At 38.7% G+C, this 19644-nt stretch overlaps 1 protein-coding gene across 1 annotated transcript in view; it reads right to left on the reverse strand.

Annotated features, from left to right (window-relative positions):
- LOC145765447 (uncharacterized) overlaps positions 1-19644 on the reverse strand; it is a 90606-nt gene that overhangs the window by 13752 nt on the left and 57210 nt on the right. Inside the window, exons 5-8 of the mRNA XM_082577269.1 lie at positions 17525-17564; positions 4280-4380; positions 677-786; positions 320-404 (exon numbers count right to left, since the gene is read on the reverse strand). Coding sequence (XP_082433395.1) covers positions 320-404; positions 677-786; positions 4280-4380; positions 17525-17564 — 336 coding nt within the window. The remainder of the gene's footprint in view (positions 1-319; positions 405-676; positions 787-4279; positions 4381-17524; positions 17565-19644) is intronic.

Here is a 19644-nt window from a genome sequence, read left to right on the forward strand (position 1 = left end):
ACTTTTCAGTTTTTTTTTTTTATGAATGAGGAGACGACTAATTCCTTCAACCAACTCTTTCGTTTGGTTGGTGGCCGTGCCTATTTATATTTGCGAGAATTATATCTTTGCATGCACTTCTCAAGCAATTTCGGTTTTGTTATCTTTTTTGGTTTTGTTGCTGTATTTTATTTCCACAATATCGTTTCTTTCATATTCCGACAAAAAAAATTGAATAGTACATTTCAATCAATTGAATTCAATAATCCAATTGAATTGTAATGTCTTTCAAGATACACGCTCGAAATGGGCATGTTACAAGATGTAACTTATATCATACCAATTTTTCAGTCCGTTTCATTTGTTTTTCTCGTGCTCTTCTGCCTAGCCATTCTGCCTCTTCCAATTCCCTTTCGTGGATAAATCTGTATAGAAACGATGCTTAAGCACCATAGAAACAATGTCGCATTATGCAAACGTTACATCGTATGCAGTTTATGTCATCAGAAAGTGAAACGATGTTTCCCACGCGCGTCATCAGAATACAAAACAAACTAATCTAGATGGAACCGGTTCAATCATGTTTAGCTAGAAGTCAACTTTGATCAAAAAGATTGTCCTCGGTTAAACTTTTCGAAATAGAAAATGTGGTTGGGTACAACTTCAAATCATTAATGTGTTGATAACAAGTCTTGACCTTGCCAGTTCAGCATCTTGCATTTCGATAACAGTTTTCATATGGTCTTTGTTTTTCCCTTTACGCCTTAAGTGCATTTCTTCTTGTTCTTGTAAGCGCCTTGCCAGTTCCTGCAAGATGAATCTTAAGTTCACATCATTTCAGTGGGAAGCTTTCACATGCACCAATTTTTGACGTAAAACTTCGTAAACTCTTCTTCAATCCAGGTGTGTCTGCGTGGAGGCCTGCCATTTAGTAACAAAACAGCAATAGCAAGAGCAAATACATATTACTACAACTTAGAAAGCTACCTACTGAACGCTTTGGAAAGTAGTAATTGTGTGTTAGAAAAAATGGCAAAAGCATTCGAATTTTATTCTATTGTTAGAAAGATTCAAGTGGAATTGAACACTTTGTAAAACAGTCGGGTTGGAATAATTTTTCACACCATAGGATCTTAACCCTCTGTCTACCAAAAAAAAAATGTACAAGTTTTACCGTTGGGGTCCATTGGACCCCAAATTTCCCAGTACTTGTTTTGGACAAAAAAAAATCAGATCCGAGAATGAAATTAAAGCTCAATAGGAAAGGACATAACAGACTTAAAAATCATAACTTATAAACACTGTAGAAAAACCAATAATACTCGAAAATTTAACAAACAAGTCATACAGTAGCCCATGCACAAACCAAACTGATAAGGAATTGGTCTATTCTTGAGCAATGGTCAAAGCATTGAGAGATTTGGCTTTTGGATTTGGCTAAAAAACGCATATTAGGCCTACATATTAGGTCACAAGAAATATTGTGAGTTTATATATTATCGCATTCATTGCAAATGAATTGCGAATGTTCTTGGCAAACGTTGAGTTTGCAAGTAGTACAGAAATTTAATACCTCCCTGGCGTTGTCACTCCGTTTTACTAATGTATGACTTAATTCCCTTCATAATTTAAATAATATTGTCACTACTGCTCGCAGACTAAATTTATTTGTTTCTTAGCAACCGAAAAACACTATTGTTGATTTCTTTCTAAACTTAACTGCTGCATTCTTAAACTGACCTACTGAAGATTTTACTATGCCTGTTATAAAGTTGTGCTGAAGAGAATTTATTATTCGAAATCGCGATACACAACAAGATAACTTGACATCAATTGGACTAGTCGTACATTTGTCTTGAATTTATAATTATTTGGCAGTGCATCCTATGGATCCGTAATTGGGCCTCTCTCTTGCATCAGCTTGCTGGGCGTGCAGTTGTTCTCTTGCGTTATATTGCCTTTTTCATTATTTTTGCATTTAATTGATAGTGACTGTATCAATTTGATCCGTTATAGGGCAATTTTGTGTCACTTTTGTGCGAGGATGGCTTGCCTCCCCAGAATCCCTCCCTGGCGTTGTCACTCCGTTTTACTAATGTATGACTTAATTCCCTTCATAATTTAAATAATATTGTCACTACTGCTCGCAGACTAAATTTATTTGTTTCTTAGCAACCGAAAAACACTATTGTTGATTTCTTTCTAAACTTAACTGCTGCATTCTTAAACTGACCTACTGAAGATTTTACTATGCCTGTTATAAAGTTGTGCTGAAGAGAATTTATTATTCGAAATCGCGATACACAACAAGATAACTTGACATCAATTGGACTAGTCGTACATTTGTCTTGAATTTATAATTATTTGGCAGTGCATCCTATGGATCCGTAATTGGGCCTCTCTCTTGCATCAGCTTGCTGGGCGTGCAGTTGTTCTCTTGCGTTATATTGCCTTTTTCATTATTTTTGCATTTAATTGATAGTGACTGTATCAATTTGATCCGTTATAGGGCAATTTTGTGTCACTTTTGTGCGAGGATGGCTTGCCTCCCCAGAATCCCTCCCTGGCGTTGTCACTCCGTTTTACTAATGTATGACTTAATTCCCTTCATAATTTAAATAATATTGTCACTACTGCTCGCAGACTAAATTTATTTGTTTCTTAGCAACCGAAAAACACTATTGTTGATTTCTTTCTAAACTTAACTGCTGCATTCTTAAACTGACCTACTGAAGATTTTACTATGCCTGTTATAAAGTTGTGCTGAAGAGAATTTATTATTCGAAATCGCGATACACAACAAGATAACTTGACATCAATTGGACTAGTCGTACATTTGTCTTGAATTTATAATTATTTGGCAGTGCATCCTATGGATCCGTAATTGGGCCTCTCTCTTGCATCAGCTTGCTGGGCGTGCAGTTGTTCTCTTGCGTTATATTGCCTTTTTCATTATTTTTGCATTTAATTGATAGTGACTGTATCAATTTGATCCGTTATAGGGCAATTTTGTGTCACTTTTGTGCGAGGATGGCTTGCCTCCCCAGAATCCCTCCCTGGCGTTGTCACTCCGTTTTACTAATGTATGACTTAATTCCCTTCATAATTTAAATAATATTGTCACTACTGCTCGCAGACTAAATTTATTTGTTTCTTAGCAACCGAAAAACACTATTGTTGATTTCTTTCTAAACTTAACTGCTGCATTCTTAAACTGACCTACTGAAGATTTTACTATGCCTGTTATAAAGTTGTGCTGAAGAGAATTTATTATTCGAAATCGCGATACACAACAAGATAACTTGACATCAATTGGACTAGTCGTACATTTGTCTTGAATTTATAATTATTTGGCAGTGCATCCTATGGATCCGTAATTGGGCCTCTCTCTTGCATCAGCTTGCTGGGCGTGCAGTTGTTCTCTTGCGTTATATTGCCTTTTTCATTATTTTTGCTATTAGTACAGAATTGTTTGCATTTTTGGCTTTGTATCTTTCCCAAAAATAGCATTTAGCCTTCTTTGATTTTGGCACCTGATCTTCAACAGCTGTTTCTTTTATTTTGTTGCGGATTTAGATGTCTTGTTGATATTGAAGTCGAAACTGGTAATCCAGCAAGCTCTTTTCCTAGTTGGATCTAAAATTTTCTTCTCATTCATGCATGCCTGCTTCAATGTTGTGCTGCTATTTTCGCCTTGCAATTGATGCATATCACAAAAGCATTGACAGCAGTAACATCGATTATATTGTAAAATAGAGCTATCGGCCATCTTCTCGTCATTCTTTTGGAACTGTATTTCCTAAAAATTATGTCAATAGTGTGGAATACTCTTTTAGTGCTGTTGTGATACAAGATTACTTCGAATGCAGCAGGCTTGGGGTTCGTTGGACCCCACGATACAAGATGCTATTATTTTTTTCTATGCTAATAAATTTTGTTTGAGATCAATAATTATTATATCGTCATAACGATCAAGCAAAGCTGTGAAAAGTCAAGGTATATCAATATCGCATCTGCTATATGTCCTGAGAAATCGCAGAGCGAAATTTGTTTTGGGGTCCATTGGACCACACGGTAGACAGAGGGTTAATTTGTAAAAGTATTGATCTGAGGGCTTATCATATGCCTAAGCTACGAATAAGGTAGGCTACGTGTTGAAAGAACTCATTCACAATTGTTTTGAGATTACCGTAACAACTTAGTCATGGCATAAATGTTCAGCCGAACCAAAATTAGCTATATCTACAGTGTATGTGTTTGTCTATCTTGTCCACTTCAGCTACAAAGTACAAAACAGCACCTCATCGGATAACTCGTGTCGTCTTTCCCGATCCCCTAAGCTCACTCGCACATGACACATTTCTTCAAACAACCTTCCGTCATGTTCTGACCGCCGTTCATCTACAACAAAACATACATACTTTGTTTCAATGTTACTGAATATTGTACTGGCTACAATATGCCATTTTCCCAGTGTGCTAACGGACAGAAAGAGTGTCAACCCCCACAAGGTGTAAAACAGGCAGTATCATATAACCAATTGTTTGAGTAGCATATGTTATATATCTGTAACACAGCCACACGACGCAACGTTATGCACATTAACGTCGGTAATAGCACAGTATTCAGCAGGGGCATAAAGTAAGGCTTTCGCACCGCACTTTTGAAATGTCTTGCGGGCACAAGGTGGGGTGCTAGTCCCTCAGTGCTGAGAACAAGTGGTTTAGCCTTAGTCTACGACCCTGCTGAATACTGTGCTGCTATTTGGTGTAGAAGCGGCCATACTGACCTTGTCGATATGCCAATCAACAACTGCTTGCAAACAAGCAGTGGCGGTTTATGAGTTCTAGAAATGGGGGTGCTGCGTGTTCGTCGAAGGCGAATTTAACACAGGAGGTCTGGGGGCCTCCCCCAGAACATTTTGAAAAATCACCTTTGATTAGGTACATCCTGAGCATATTTTCAGCTCTAAATTGTGATAAAAGTTTAAGATAAAACTGGCTTATTTAAGAGTTTCGCAAATATGTAATATTTTGAAGGGGACGGTCAACAAACAAATGTGAATAACACGTTCTAGCTATTGTGCTGTCACAGCATCTGAACACGACAGGGTAATGTTACTCACTTGGTAAAACAATGTTAGTATTAGTAAAATATTAATATTCATTACAGTAGCCTAACAGGCGGCAGGCCTGACTGGTCAGTCATAAACAACAGCTGCAAAGCTTAAAACCAAACAAGTGGTTAGTCATGTGAACAACGTTTAAAAGGCCAAATTAAAAAATGCCAAAGAAAATTTTTTGGGCAAAAAAACAACAAAAAAGGCCAAAAAACTGACAAAAAGCCAAACAGGATTTTTTCATGCCAAACAACATAAAAAATGCCAACCTGGCAACCCTGAATGTGCTGTTTGTAACACAGCACAAGCGTTTGCTAGGGTCAAGCGGGGTCAAATGGGCCGCGGGGGCAAACGGGCCATTCTGGTACTCTGTTTACTTCTCACATTTTTTTTCAAACTTATTCTTTTCTAAAATCGGAAGTTAATAGCTCATTTTAAAGCTGTTTTCCCATAGATTTGCATCATGTAAAACAAACACAGATGTACATTTGGAAAATATACTTCACATGATGCATAAAGTGGCCAAAAAATGTGAAAATATTAAAATTTGAAAATTGATCAAAAAAACTTTGGTATACCTCAAAAACTAATTAACCCTTTAAGGGATATAATATTTCTAAGAAAGTTTTTTTCCAAATAAATATGTTTTGTAGTTTAAAATGGCAACTTAAATTGAATTTAAGAATTTTTTTTTAAATTTGTTTGTTTGTTTATTATAAAACGGTATGGTACATATGTGTACCATTGTCCCTTAGGGGAAATTTTATTGATAACTCTTTTGATGATAGTTGCTTCATATGAGGAGCCCTATTGTTTTTCATAATCACTTTCGCTTTACTGTCTTGTGATTTTAAGATTTTACCCACACGACTATTCAATGTTAGGTATTTAGGGGGTCAACCCAGCCCCATATTCACCCCTTTTATTATGAAAATGTTGTTTCCACGCAATATAACTTGATGATGGAAATCATAAATTACCACAATCATAGAGAACCAACTTCCAAGTGTAATGGTGACAGTTCAGTAAAGTTAACCACATTCATGGTACAATGAGGAGCGACTTAGTACGATTTACAAAGCACAGGTGGACATTGCACTCAACACATATAGGGGGTCAACTCAGCCCCATATTCACCACTTTTATTATGAAAGTGTTGTTTCCATGCAAAATAACATGATAATGGAAATCAGAAATTCCCACATTCATACAGAAACATCTTCCAAGTAAAATGGTGACAGTTCAGTACAGTTAGCCACACTCATGGTACAATGAGAAGCAATTTCTACCATTTACATAGCACAGGTGGACATTACACTCAATACATATATGGCTTGTTCTGTTTTGGAGTGTTTTTCTGGTGCAATGTTTGCATATATGTACAATTGTACATAAGCTATTAACATTTGATGATATTGAAGAGCTACGAATCAGCAACAACACGAAAAAACACTGCCTACAGGCTCCTCAATAAGGTCTGAAAAGTTATCTGATATTTCCCCTAAGGGACAATGGTACACATATGTACCATAAAATTTATATGATTTTTTTCAATGCTAAAATACTTTCAACAATGGTAAAAACGTTTATATATTACAATACAACAACTATCCTTTATGTTTCTGAATGAAATAGAGCAAACTGCTGGTTGTTGTTTCCACTAACATACCGTGAACAGATGTCACCGTGGTACTGCGATAACTGCTCAAAAACCGACCTTTGAAATGTGTGAAAAATGATCCAGAGTTTCGAAATTCTAATTTTATATTGAACAACCAATGTAGCAGAATACCATAAAAACGTAAAATTAACAAAAAAATGTTTATTTTAGTTGCGGAAGCCCAAAACTTTTATGGTACACATATGTACCATTGTCCCTTAAAGGGTTAAGCTGGAATTAAAATTTACTGAGCAGCATACACCCCAGAATGCTGAATTAGTATGCTGAAAAAATTAATAGTCTCACTTTTTTACTTTTTGCAATTTTTCTGTTTAAATAAAATGGGGTCAAATGGGCCACATTGGCTTTTTGACAAGTTTTAGCTCACTTCCGTAATTTTTTTAATTCTATTTAATTTATGGTATTTTTTAGGTGAACAGGCCTATTATTACTACTAGACATAGCTGTTGGTTGCATGATTAGCTCCAGACATGCCTAGAAAGAGAACACGCAAAACTAAAACTGCATACAATCCTGATCTTCTACCTGAATTGGCCCAGTTGGTGAAGGATGGCAAAGGTTCGTTACGAAGTATTGCAAAAAAGCACAATGTCCCCAAAGAAACTCTTCGCCGGTGGGTTTCAAGTGCCCCAACAAAAGTAGGTTCTGGTGGTAGAACTGTCTTAACGTTTGACGAAGAACTACTGATCGTGAATGCTTTACAGTATACCTCCAAGTGCGGTTACCCCCAGAGTAGAGATGATGTAAAGAACATGGTGGCATCTTATATCAGTTCTATAGGCAGGAAGAATCCATTTAAGGATGGAAGACCTGGTAGAGATTGGATGTTGCTCTTTGAAAAGCGACATACAGGTGTATTAAAACGACGTAAGCCTGAGATCTTAACTGAAGCACGCGCTGAAGGTTTGACCAAGCATGTTGTGAATTCCTTTTTTGACATTTATGAGAAAACTCTAGAACAAAACAAACTTGAAGAGCAGCCTCATCGCATCTTCAACTTGGATGAGACTGGACTTAGCACTGATAGAAGCAATGAGGCACTCTTTGTCTCCAAACAAAGCAAGAACGCCTACTTGAGGTCTCCTACTGCGGGCAAGACTATGTACACAGTGCTCTTTTGTATCTCTGCCTCTGGAAAGCATCTTCCTCCTTTGACGGTGTACAAGGCAAAACACCTCTATGAGAGCTGGACTGTCGGAGGCCCAAAAGGTGCATGTTACAGCTGCTCAGAGTCTGGATGGATGATGGATATTAATTTTGAAAATTGGTTTCTCAACATTTTTGTAAAATATGTCAGTGATATTGAAAAGCCAGTTCTTTTGACCTTTGATGGGCATAACAGCCATCTAACATACAACACTGTCAAGAGTGCCATGGACAATGGTGTTATTATCCTGTGTCTCCCACCAAATTCATCCCATGCACTTCAGCCTCTGGATGTTGGAGTATTCAAAGCTGTGAAAGTTATGTGGAAGAAGATTCTTAATGCCTGGTTTTCAGAGTCACGATTGGACGCTGTTGACAAAGCAGTCTTCCCTAGGTTGCTGTCAAGACTTTGGCCACGTTTAGACACAATAACTGCAATCAACGCATTCCGAGGTGCTGGGTTATATCCTCCAAACAGAAGACCTGTAATGGAAAGGGTTGTACACCTAGAAGAAAATACACAAGATGGGACTGATGGGACACTAGCAAAGCCCAGCACATCCGCAGACTCACCAAGGAAGTTGCTGCGGAATGCAATTGTTGGAGTAATAAATCCAACCCCATCACGAACAACTGTAGCAGCCATGGAACAAAAAAAAAATAAAAGAGCACGAGTTCAGGCACATGCAGGAGAAGTATTGACAGAAGAAGAAGTGCTGAAAAGACTACTAGAAGAAGAAAGACTTCGTAAAGAGAAGAAGTTGAAACAGAACAAGAGTAACATGACAATTTCAGTTAAAAAGCCTGTAAAGAAACAGCTTGTGGCTAGAATTCCAGATATGGCAAAAAAGAAGTTAACCTACAGCGATTCATTTGTTACTGCATCATCCAGTAGTGACAGTAGTTCAGGTGAGGAAGAAGCGGTGTCGATAACCAAAGTTAAAAAATTGAAAGAAGGTGTTACATTTGTTGTTGTCATCTATGAAGGATCTTATTTCCCAGGGCTAGTTACAAAGGTTAAAAAGACATGTGTTGAAGTTAGTTGCATGATAAGAAGCAGTCCCAGTGTCTGGAAGTGGCCTGAACATCAAGATCTACATGATTATCCATTAGATGATGTTGTCTCCATCATCCAACCTCCAGCTACTTGTGGCAGTCGTGGCCAATGTAGTGTGCCCGAAGTTGAAAAATACTGGAAAGTCTAACTGCAGTGTAAATGACAATTCTTGTGATCCGTATGAAAATACAAACTGAAGTAATCACTATATTAGACTATTTGTTTGATGTTTCCAACCTGTCCCGTTTGTTTTGTATATAGCATGATTGATTGAATGTATAGTATCCTATTTCAATTGTCAACTATAGACCCTGCTGTTTGAAAATTGAACATTTGTAAAATGTTTCCTTATTCATATCGTTCAATTTCAGTTGCAAAAAAAAGCATTGCAAATTATGTGTTCTACCTTTATCTGAAAAGGGCAAAGAAGGCCTTTATGGCTAAAATTGTTGAATATCACTAACAAAATACATGCCACCCAACAGGCCTGTGATAGAATAGCAAAAATGAAGTTCTTTCCTTACCATTTCGACAAATAGAAGTTGTGGCCCATTTGACCCCACAGCTGATGGGGTCAAATGGGCCACACCTACCCTAGCTTAGCACATTTTTTCATGTTTTTGCAAGATTTTAATTTTTCTGAAAAATGTCTTATTTCATTGCTGAAAGGTGTAATGCTCTGTTGCAAAAATTTTTTTTTTAAATTTCATCATAGGTTTTATGTGGCATTCAAAAAACTGAAAAAGTGTCCCGTTTGACCCCGCATGACCCTATTCGTTTGTATAGGCAACTCAAGAAAACACGCGGCTCGGTGACGTCACGATCGAGTGTTTGTTTCATTGTAACCTAGCGCAAAATATTTCACAGCACGCAGAGTTACCAAATATAATTTACACAGTCAGCAATTCTGTGAACAGAAAACATAAACTACATTTTGGGCAGAAGAAACGCTAAGATATTTGAAAAACTTTTCGTGAAAACTTATGTGGGAGTGCTGCACTGCTGCAGCACACACTAGCGAGCCGCCCCTGGTCACTGGTTATCTCCGATCAACTCCAACTGACTTTTACAAAGCCGTAAAGTCCTAAACCACGGCCACCTGTTACATGCAACCACACGGGAAAAACCTCCAAAGCAGCGGTTAAAATCAAAAAGCCGTTTGTACGCACTGCACACGACCTTCTGCAGGGATTGCCTTCTGGCAGCCTCTGATGGACACCCTGGAAAACAGTGGTGCCATGAGACGTGGTGTGAACAATGGTCAAGCAATGCGTCTCCACTTCATCAAGTATTCGGATCTCCATTTGGAAACCAGTTGGTTTATGGCCTCTCTAGACCTAGACTAGACTCATCATGGCGTATCCATTTGCTCAATGGTGTGGGACGGTGTGGTGCAGACATGTTGCAATGAGGCTTGGCAGAGAGTGCTGTCTGTGAGAGTGGTGAAATCCGGGTCCACGTCTTTTAGGTGCAGACAGTTAGGCACCGGTCAAATAAGCGTGCACACTGAGGCATCAGGATATTTAGATATGGAGAACTGTGGCACCAAGTCATTTAGGTGCTATTCCTAGTCAAGTCTGCAGATTATATCAGCTTGGCAGGTAGACAGAGCAATGCTTTTTACACAAAATGTTTTATTGAACAGAAAAATATATTATTTTGTCAATGCGCGTGTCACGGTTTCTTTCTATCTCTTACCAGGAAAGAGACTTGGAAAGGTTCAATGACGTAGTTTAATGGAATATTACCGAAAGGCAGTCAATTAAATGTCGAATATTTCTACTGGTGAAATGATAATGAAAATTCTTGAAGGACTTTAACGAACGGCTTCTCAAATAACTCTAATTTCGAACACAATTTATATCAGCACCAATTCTCATCTACTTGTATTCAATTACAGTAGAACTTGGATAACTCGTCTTCGGAAAACTCATCAGTTTGCCCAAGTCGTCAATGATTGCCAAGTCCCGGCAGAAAGCCTATCATCTTTTGTACACAATCAAGTTCGGTTAAGTGGTCATCGCATAATTCGTCAATTCGATTATGTCGTCACTGTTTTTCTTCCCCTGGGACATAAAATTTGTCTAAGTTGTCATTCAACCAAATGCTGACGTGGCATTTACAGATTCTTTCAAGAAGAAATTACGGGAGCAAGTCTTTTAGGCGCAGACAGTTAGGCGCTGGTCAAATAGGCGCGCACACTGCGGCGTCTGGATATTTAGGTGCGGAGCACTGTGGTGCCTGTTCATTTAGGTGCTATTCCTAGTAAAGTATGCAGATTGTATCAGCTTGGCAGGTAGGGCAATGCTTTTCACACAAAATGTTATAACAAAAAAATATGTTGTTTTGTTAATCTGCGTGCATTTATTTGTTGTTAGTCATGGCTTTAGTGAGTGAAGCTGCTTTATCCGGCAATGCTTTTCACACAAAATGTTATATTGAACAGAAAAATATGTCATGGCTTCCGTGAGTGAGTGAAGCTGCTTAAACCGGCAATGCTTTTCACACAAAATGTTATATTGAACAGAAAAATATATTATTGTTTTAATGCGCGTGTTCGGCATTAATTTGCTGTTAGTCTAGGTTTGCTTCGGCAAAAGCTTTATCAATTAATTATTTAAGTTTCCGAACATGACTGAATTCACTTTTAGTTAAGTCAAAAAATAATTACACTAAACATCAGTAAAAAATATATCGTAGCCTATATTCAAGCTGGTGGTACTGGTAGGCTTGAGTGAAGAGTAACTTAGTCTTCCGTCAAAACCCCAACTAGGTTTTGCCAAAGCTGAGCTGATACAATCTGCATACTTTACTAGGAATAGCACCTAAATGAACGGGCGCCACAGTGCTCTGCACCTAAATATCCAGACGCCACAGTGTGCGCGCCTATTTAACTAGCGCCTAACTGTCGACGCCTAAAAGACGTGGACCCGAAATTACTGTGCTAAGACGTGTGCACGCACACACTCTATCGGGCCAGACACACATGCGTGGAGTATGTTGGTCTGGTCGATTGCGGGTGTGCGCGCACATGCTCTGTTGCCGATAAGAGAAGCGCTGTTCAGCACGTGAGTGGCTCAAGAGGAAGAAGAGCCTGTGCCACCTCCATCTACAAAAGAAGCTTTGCAGATGGTTTGAAAGTTCCAACACTATATGTTATGCCAAGAAGACAGTGGTGAATTTGCAAGCTCACTATCAAAAATGCATGACTACTTGGTTGACAAGACACTTGCAAGCAAAACGCAGTCAAAAATATCTGTGTTCTTCAGTTAAGCTGTTAAGTGCGTTATTACTGTAGGCACTGTAGCCTACTTTATTGTGTACTGTAATTAAATTCTTTTCTCGCTTTCCTCTTCGTCTCACTTTACCACTATCGCATTTAATTAGGTCGCGGAGCACCATGAAATTAATGCGACGTGAAACAATGGCAAAATTTAGCTGTTTGCATTGGTCGTCAGTTCGCGTAAGTCGTCACTTTTTCTATTCCCCCTAGGGTGACGAGTTATCCAAGTTCCACTGTACTTCAAATCTCAATCACCAATAATTTCTGCAACTTTTACCAATCCACAACTCATAACACAACTCTCATTTATAATCATCTCTCATAATCAACTCATAATAATCAACTCATAATAATAATTTACATCACTATTTATAGCAGGTTGCTCGGTCTAGTAACTTCGAGAAGGTTACGTAATGTTACATCATAAGGACTCATTGTTCTATCACGTTGCACTAAACGTTAGGGTGGCCAAAAAAAATTGAAATTTTTTATTTTTGTTTGCACACCCTCTCATTTGAGGAGGATTCATGAAAAAATGACACTGTGAAAATTTGAAGTGAATCCGACAAGAGGAAGTGCTCTCCCACCGACCTCAAAGTTTGGTTTTATTGGCATAATCCGTCAAAATTCCTTGAATATGTGACGTAATTCTTTTTTGATTTATCTACATTGCAGTTGCAGCATTTTTGTTTTAACCATTGTTTTACTCTGAATTTATGATACAATAAGTGTTTCCACATGCAGAAAAACATAAATAATGCACAAAATAGATCACATTAACAAGCGTTTGGTATGAAATTAAATGCACTAAACTTTAGCGAAAACCGCATAAAAGTACGTTCACTAGTCACGATCGCAACGCTTTAGATGACAACACATTGCCCAGAAATTGCAAGAGAAATGTTTGTAAAGAGTCAAGCCATTGGTTGACTTTATTGCACTTGTTGGAAGCAGCTTTCTGTGGTGTTCAACCACTTGATAGAGAAGCTGGCGCTGTTATTCATTTTTTGTAAGAACTTCATTGAAGTCAGTAGCTAATTTGACTGCCCAGTGCTCGCTCTGCACAATCATTGACGGCTTTGAGATGACGCCAAACTTTGCAGGCTTCTTTATAATCATCACAATCACGCCATGTGTCGACAGAAGCAGTGACTCGAAAAGGTTAAGGGAATGCTGTGTTACAAACTGTGCCAAAGAGAGACGTTGAAACTTGACAATTTTGTTTGGGGCAACACGACAAACATCTTCGAGAAATGGGTCTTTCTTAAGAGCATTAACGATTGCTTTCTTTTCATCATCTGTGTTATTATCATTGAATAAAGGTACCGTAGTGCAGCAAGATCCTTACTGATGTACCACAAGCGCAACCTCAACTTTTTTCTGCCACTTGAGAAATTGCATTGTCAACCTCTTTATAATCCTCTGTCAGCTGTAACATTGCTAGGTCATTTGTAGGGGTAGATATTGATGAAGGTGCTGCAAACCAAAAAGTGGCATAGATGGTAGTAGTTAATATTCCTTCATCTACAACTGTACTGCACGCAAGTGGCAGTGTAATCTTATTGATCTTCATCTCGTAGTAGAAACGGCGAAGAACCACACCCCATACAGGCAGCTGACATGGCCCCTCAAGACAGTCAACAAATGGACACCCACTCGCTAGTGTTGACTCTCTTGAGGGGCCATGTCAGCTGCCTGTATGGGGTGTGGTTCTTCACCACCTCTACTACGAGATGAAGATCAATAAGGTTACACTGCCACTTGCTTGCAGTGCAGTTCTTGTGGGTGAAAGCTAATATCGCTACCACTGCAAAGACTCACGTTGTTACCAAACTAAAACACATCCATCAAGAGCATATAGGAAAATCAAAGCACAAAGGGAGGCGAAATTCAGCTTCCTAGCTGACCTCAGAAGCTGACTTCACCCAGAGCTTAAGTGCATTATTTGATATTGCATATGCTAACTGGGAATGCCGCACAACAATACCAGAAGACTGCCAGTTTTTGATAGACCAACGTGGTGCATGACAGATACTGATGACAGCAGAGGACCCAATGCATTGCAAAGCTGCTGCAAAGTATAAAAAGCGCAAAGATGATGAACAGAGACGCAACAGAAATCGCATTGATCCAGTACCATCAAGTGCTGCTTCTTTCTCATCTGAAAATGATCAGCAGATGATGAAGATTCTTCCAGTGACCCACTATTTGCACCACAAATCCAAATAACAGCAAAACAAAAATCAGTAGGAGCAGCCATTACCAAAACACTGCATTATTGATAATCCACTGTTTAATGCAGCACTGAACAGAACTATAACATCAAGTCGTCAAGCAATGATGATCATCACTCCTGATCTTGCTGCAGCTGGAATTGATATAAATGAATTGACAATGTCACATTCCTCTGTCATGAATGCTCATTCCTCTGTCTGGAGCTATCACTGTCGTGCAGCAGGCATTTAATTGAAGGCTGCTACTTCTTGCATGCCGTCGTCTCAAAGCCGTCAATGATTGTGCAGAGCGGGCACTGGGCAGTCAAATTAGCTACTCACTTCAATGAAGTCCTTACGGAAAATAAACAGCAGCGCCAGCTCCTCTGTCAGGTGGTCGAGCACCACAGAAAGCTGCTTCCAACAAGTGCAAGTAAAAGCCAACATGCCAACAGCTCCATTAAATAAAATCAATGGCTTGACTTTTTACAAACGTTTCGTTTGCTTCTTCTGGGCAATGTGTTGTCACCTGAAGCGTTGCGATCGTGACTGGTGAACGTACTTTTATGCGGTTTTCGCTAAAGTTTAGTGCATTTAATTTCATACCAAACGCTTGTTAATGTGATCTATTTTGTGCATTATTTATGTTTTTCTGCATGTGGAAACACTTATTGTATCATAAATTCAGAGTAAAACAATGGTTAAAACAAAAATGCTGCAACTGCAATGTATATAAGTCAAAAAAGAATTACGTCACATATTCAAGGAATTTTGACGGATTATGCCAATAAAACCAAACTTTGAGGTCGGTGGGAGAGCACTTCCTCTTGTCGGATTCACTTCAAATTTTCACAGTGTCATTTTTTCATGAATCCTCCTCAAATGAGAGGGTGTGCAAACAAAAATAAAAAATTTCAATTTTTTTTGGCCACCCTACTAAACGTAAACAACCAAGTTAAAAAAGCTTCTAGATCTGCACGTAGCAGTTACTGAATGATCTAGAAAACACGTTACATAATAAAGATTTTGCAATCGCAGATCTACTGGTAAACATCCTTGTGACGTCATGACAAACGTCATTTGGCAATCGTGGAAAACAAAAGAACATTCCAGGTTTGTTCTGAATGAATGTTCTGGAAATACATTACATAATAGAGATCTCGCAATCAAAGGTTACTAGATGACAATAACCGATGATAACCTATAGCATAAGAATTTTACAATCAAAACAGCACGCTCGATCAAGATACAAAGCAGCCCGTCGCGAGACCTCGCACTTAACATTGATTGTGACAGCGCGTGAATTGCGGAAACTTGAATAGCCAGAAACTTGTTCGGATGTCAGTCAAATGCAGTGCTCAGATCCAATGTCGGCTTATATGCAGGGCAATTAGAGCACTAGACTACCTGATCTCCACAGGACATGTACTTTTGGTGTAGAAGTTGCAGGTTTCAAAGTGCAGTTTTGTGCAATCTGCTACCTTAATAATTACTTCTACTTGGGACGGATAGATCGTGTGGAGATTAGGTGAGAGACAACGCTATACTACTCTTGATATTAGCACCTTTCCACAGGACATTGCTATGCATCCTGAACACAAGTTGTAACCGGATGTAACTTCACTTAATCTGTTTTATTTCGCAATTACTTCCACTCGGGATGGATAGGTCGTGTAGCGAGTACGTGTAAGACGACGCTCTGCTACTGTTGATATGAATACATTTCTACAGGACTATGCACCCTGGTTACAAGTTGCAAGCATAAAGGTGCGACTTTGCTCGTCATTAAACCCAGTCGGGGTTTTGACGGAAAAATAAGTTACTCTTCACTCAAGCATACCAGTACCTACAGCTTGAATATAGGCTACGATATATTTTTTACTGATGTTTAGTGTAATTATTTTTTGACTTAACTAAAAGTGAATTCAGTCATGTTCGGAAACTTAAATAATTAATTGATAAAGCTTTTGCCGAAGCAAACCTAGACTAACAGCAAATTAATGCCGACCACGCGCATTAAAACAATAATATATTTTTCTGTTCAATATAACATTTTGTGTGAAAAGCATTGCCGGTTTAAGCAGCTTCACTCACTCACGGAAGCCATGACATATTTTTCTGTTCAATATAACATTTTATGTGAAAAGCATTGCCGGATAAAGCAGCTTCACTCACTGAAGCCATGACTAACAACAAATAAATGCACGCGCATTAACAAAACAACATCTTTTTCTGTTCAATATAACATTTCATGTGAAAACCATTGCCCTACCATACCTGCCAAGCTGATATATTCTGCAAACTTTACTAGGAATAGCACCTAAATGGCCGGGTGCCACAGTGCTCCACACCTAAATATCCTGACGCCCAGTGTGCGTGCCTATTTGACCGGCGCCTAACTGCCTGTACCTAAAAGACATGCTCCCTGAAATCCAAACGGTACCGTACCCCACATAATCAAAAATTGCCCCAGTACAGACCTACCACTGGTATGGAAGACCTAGTCTCCCTTGACGATGACGCCAGGCAGTGACTAACCGACGAGTGCCCTGATATATTGCAACAACACAAGAGAAGAAATTACGCACATTGGGAGAAATTATATGTTGGTGCAAACCTAATACAATAATCGAACCCCATCATTTTACAATCCAAGAGAACAGATAAAATCAGAAAAAGAACAGGCTACACTCCTAACGGGCTTTATAGATATCGTTTAGGTCTAACAAACAGCAGTGCAGTTGATAGTTGGGTAACTTATTTTTATGTACAAAACAACCTAGATGATGTAATTTACAACAAAGGGTCTAATTTATAGAAAGAAATACGTTACACTACAGTGGGTGACTGGGTGTAGACTGTGGGTGTGTACCCGCAAATAATTCAATATGAAACAGAATAAATTTGCGATATGATTTAAGATTGTTTAGCATTTCACCAATAGAAACAGTTATTCCATTAATTTATAAGAATGTGCGATTTGGAATTTATGCAAAACTTTTACACCAAACATGCATGAATCATCTGCAAAGGAACACCAACTTACCATAACGCTCTTCCAGAGAATTCATTCGCAATGCAGTTTTCTAAAATTATACAAACAAAAACTTCTCTGTATTTTGATGTGAAATGAGAGGCACTGTTATAACGACCGAGAAAGCTATAGAGAAGGTAAATCTCATCTCGCTAAAGCCGCTCTTGTTCGATCCCCGTTTGCGAGGCCTCGCGCGCATCTAGCTGTGACGCTGTACGTTATGACGTCACAAGGTACATACAGTATTGTTCGAATTAATTGAAACTGTCAAGAAAATAGGCTGAAGATAAATGCTTGTAAAATGAAACTTAACAATTCTTGCAATGACGTTCACTTAACGTTTTTGTTAAGGTTACGTTAAAGAGCTGCTGAATGTCCTGCTGACAACGGATCCGGAGAATATGTCCAATTGTCCACCAACCAAAGAAACTGGGAAGCTATTTCTGTTCCAGGGCATTTGTGTTCTGACTTTTCGCGGCCTGATCTTTCACATGCTGCAATGTCAGGGTTTTCTCTATTTTTTTGATTTTTTTTTACACTGTTGTTCTGTGTTGCAGGCTTTGACATTGTAACACCTAAAAATTGTTCCAAACCGTGTTCGTGCAATATTGAAAGAAGGTGGAGGCCATATTAGGTATTAAACTATACACTTCTGTTAAATTATCGCAATCCAAATATATATACACAAATTCAGCCTGTTTTCTTGACAGTTTCAATTAATTCGAACAATACTGTATGTACCTTGTGACGTCATAACGTACAGCGTCACGGCTAGATGCGCGCGCTGCCTCGCCAACGGGGATCAAACAAAAGTGGCCTTAGCGAAACGAGAGCAACAAAATTTGTTTTTTTTCTAAAATGCATGTTGTACACAATGACATCACGCTGAAACAAAAAACTCGCAAAAGTTAATTTGGGTTTTCCAGCCCTTTAAGCAGGCAATCCAATGCTGGTTTTTGATAAAGTTTACACAAATCAATTAGACCAGGGGTCACCAAACTACTCATCATCATTAGTCGTTATCTCCGCCTGCGGCAGATTGCGCATCAACATGGCTTATTTGTTTCCAAGAGTGGCGATTTTGAGCCAACTCGCCCAGTGTCGTCAAGTGGAGTCCGGTCCATGATTGAATGTTGTCTTGCCATCGTTTTGGTTGTCTGCCACGTTTTCTTTTTCCTTCTACTTTGCCTTCTGTGCAAAGTTTGCTGATTCCGAATTGTGATCTTTTAGTGTGGCCGAACAGTTTTAAAACGTTTGATTTTATTATTGCTGCAATTGGATGTAGTTTTGTCATAGTTAAAAGATCTTCTATTTTTATGTGATCAAGTAACCTTTTGTTGGTCATGCTTCTCATGATGTGATTTTGGAAGGTAGTGAGTTTTTTCATTGTTGATGATGTCCAATTTACGCATTCTAGACCGTACAGCACGACTGGTAAAACGTAGGTGTTGAAAATTTTTGCTTTCAGTTTGATTGGGAGTCTATTGGATGTTAGAATCTTTTTGTTCTTTTCAAATGCTGCCCAGCCTAAGCCAATTCGGTGTTGCACTGCAGTCTTTCCATCGTTGGTTGCGGATAGTCGGTGGCCAAGATATATGAATTCTGGTACTTGTTCTATTTGTTTTCCATAGAGAGTGAGATTGAGTGTGTTGTTAGTTTTGTCGGTTGTCATACATTTGGTTTTGGACACATTTATTTGGAGGCCGAATTTAGCAGCATTTTTTGACAGAGCATCTAGGTATTCCTGCATTTTCAGTTTACAATTATTCAAAATGGCCATATCGTCTGCGTAGCTTAAGTTGGATATTACATGACCGCCGATGGTGAATCCAGTTGTACACTTATTTTCTGTTTCTGAGATTATTGCAGCCGCTACGATGCAAAACAGGATAGCAGACAAGACATCTCCTTGCTTAACACCTTTTATAATATCAATTCGTCTGGTTGTTCCGATGTCTGTTTTGATTAGTGCTTTAGAATCGTCGTACGTTGCTTTCAAGAGGTTGATGTATTTTTTGTTGATGGAAGTTTTATCCAGAAGTTGCCAAAGGTAGGGTAATTTAACACTGTCAAACGCTTTTTTGAAGTCAATGAAGGTGATATGAACGGGATTGTTGAATTCAATAGACTTT

The sequence above is a fragment of the Aplidium turbinatum genome, chromosome 2 (assembly GCF_918807975.1).
Source record: "Aplidium turbinatum chromosome 2, kaAplTurb1.1, whole genome shotgun sequence".
Lineage (NCBI taxonomy): Eukaryota > Metazoa > Chordata > Ascidiacea > Aplousobranchia > Polyclinidae > Aplidium > Aplidium turbinatum.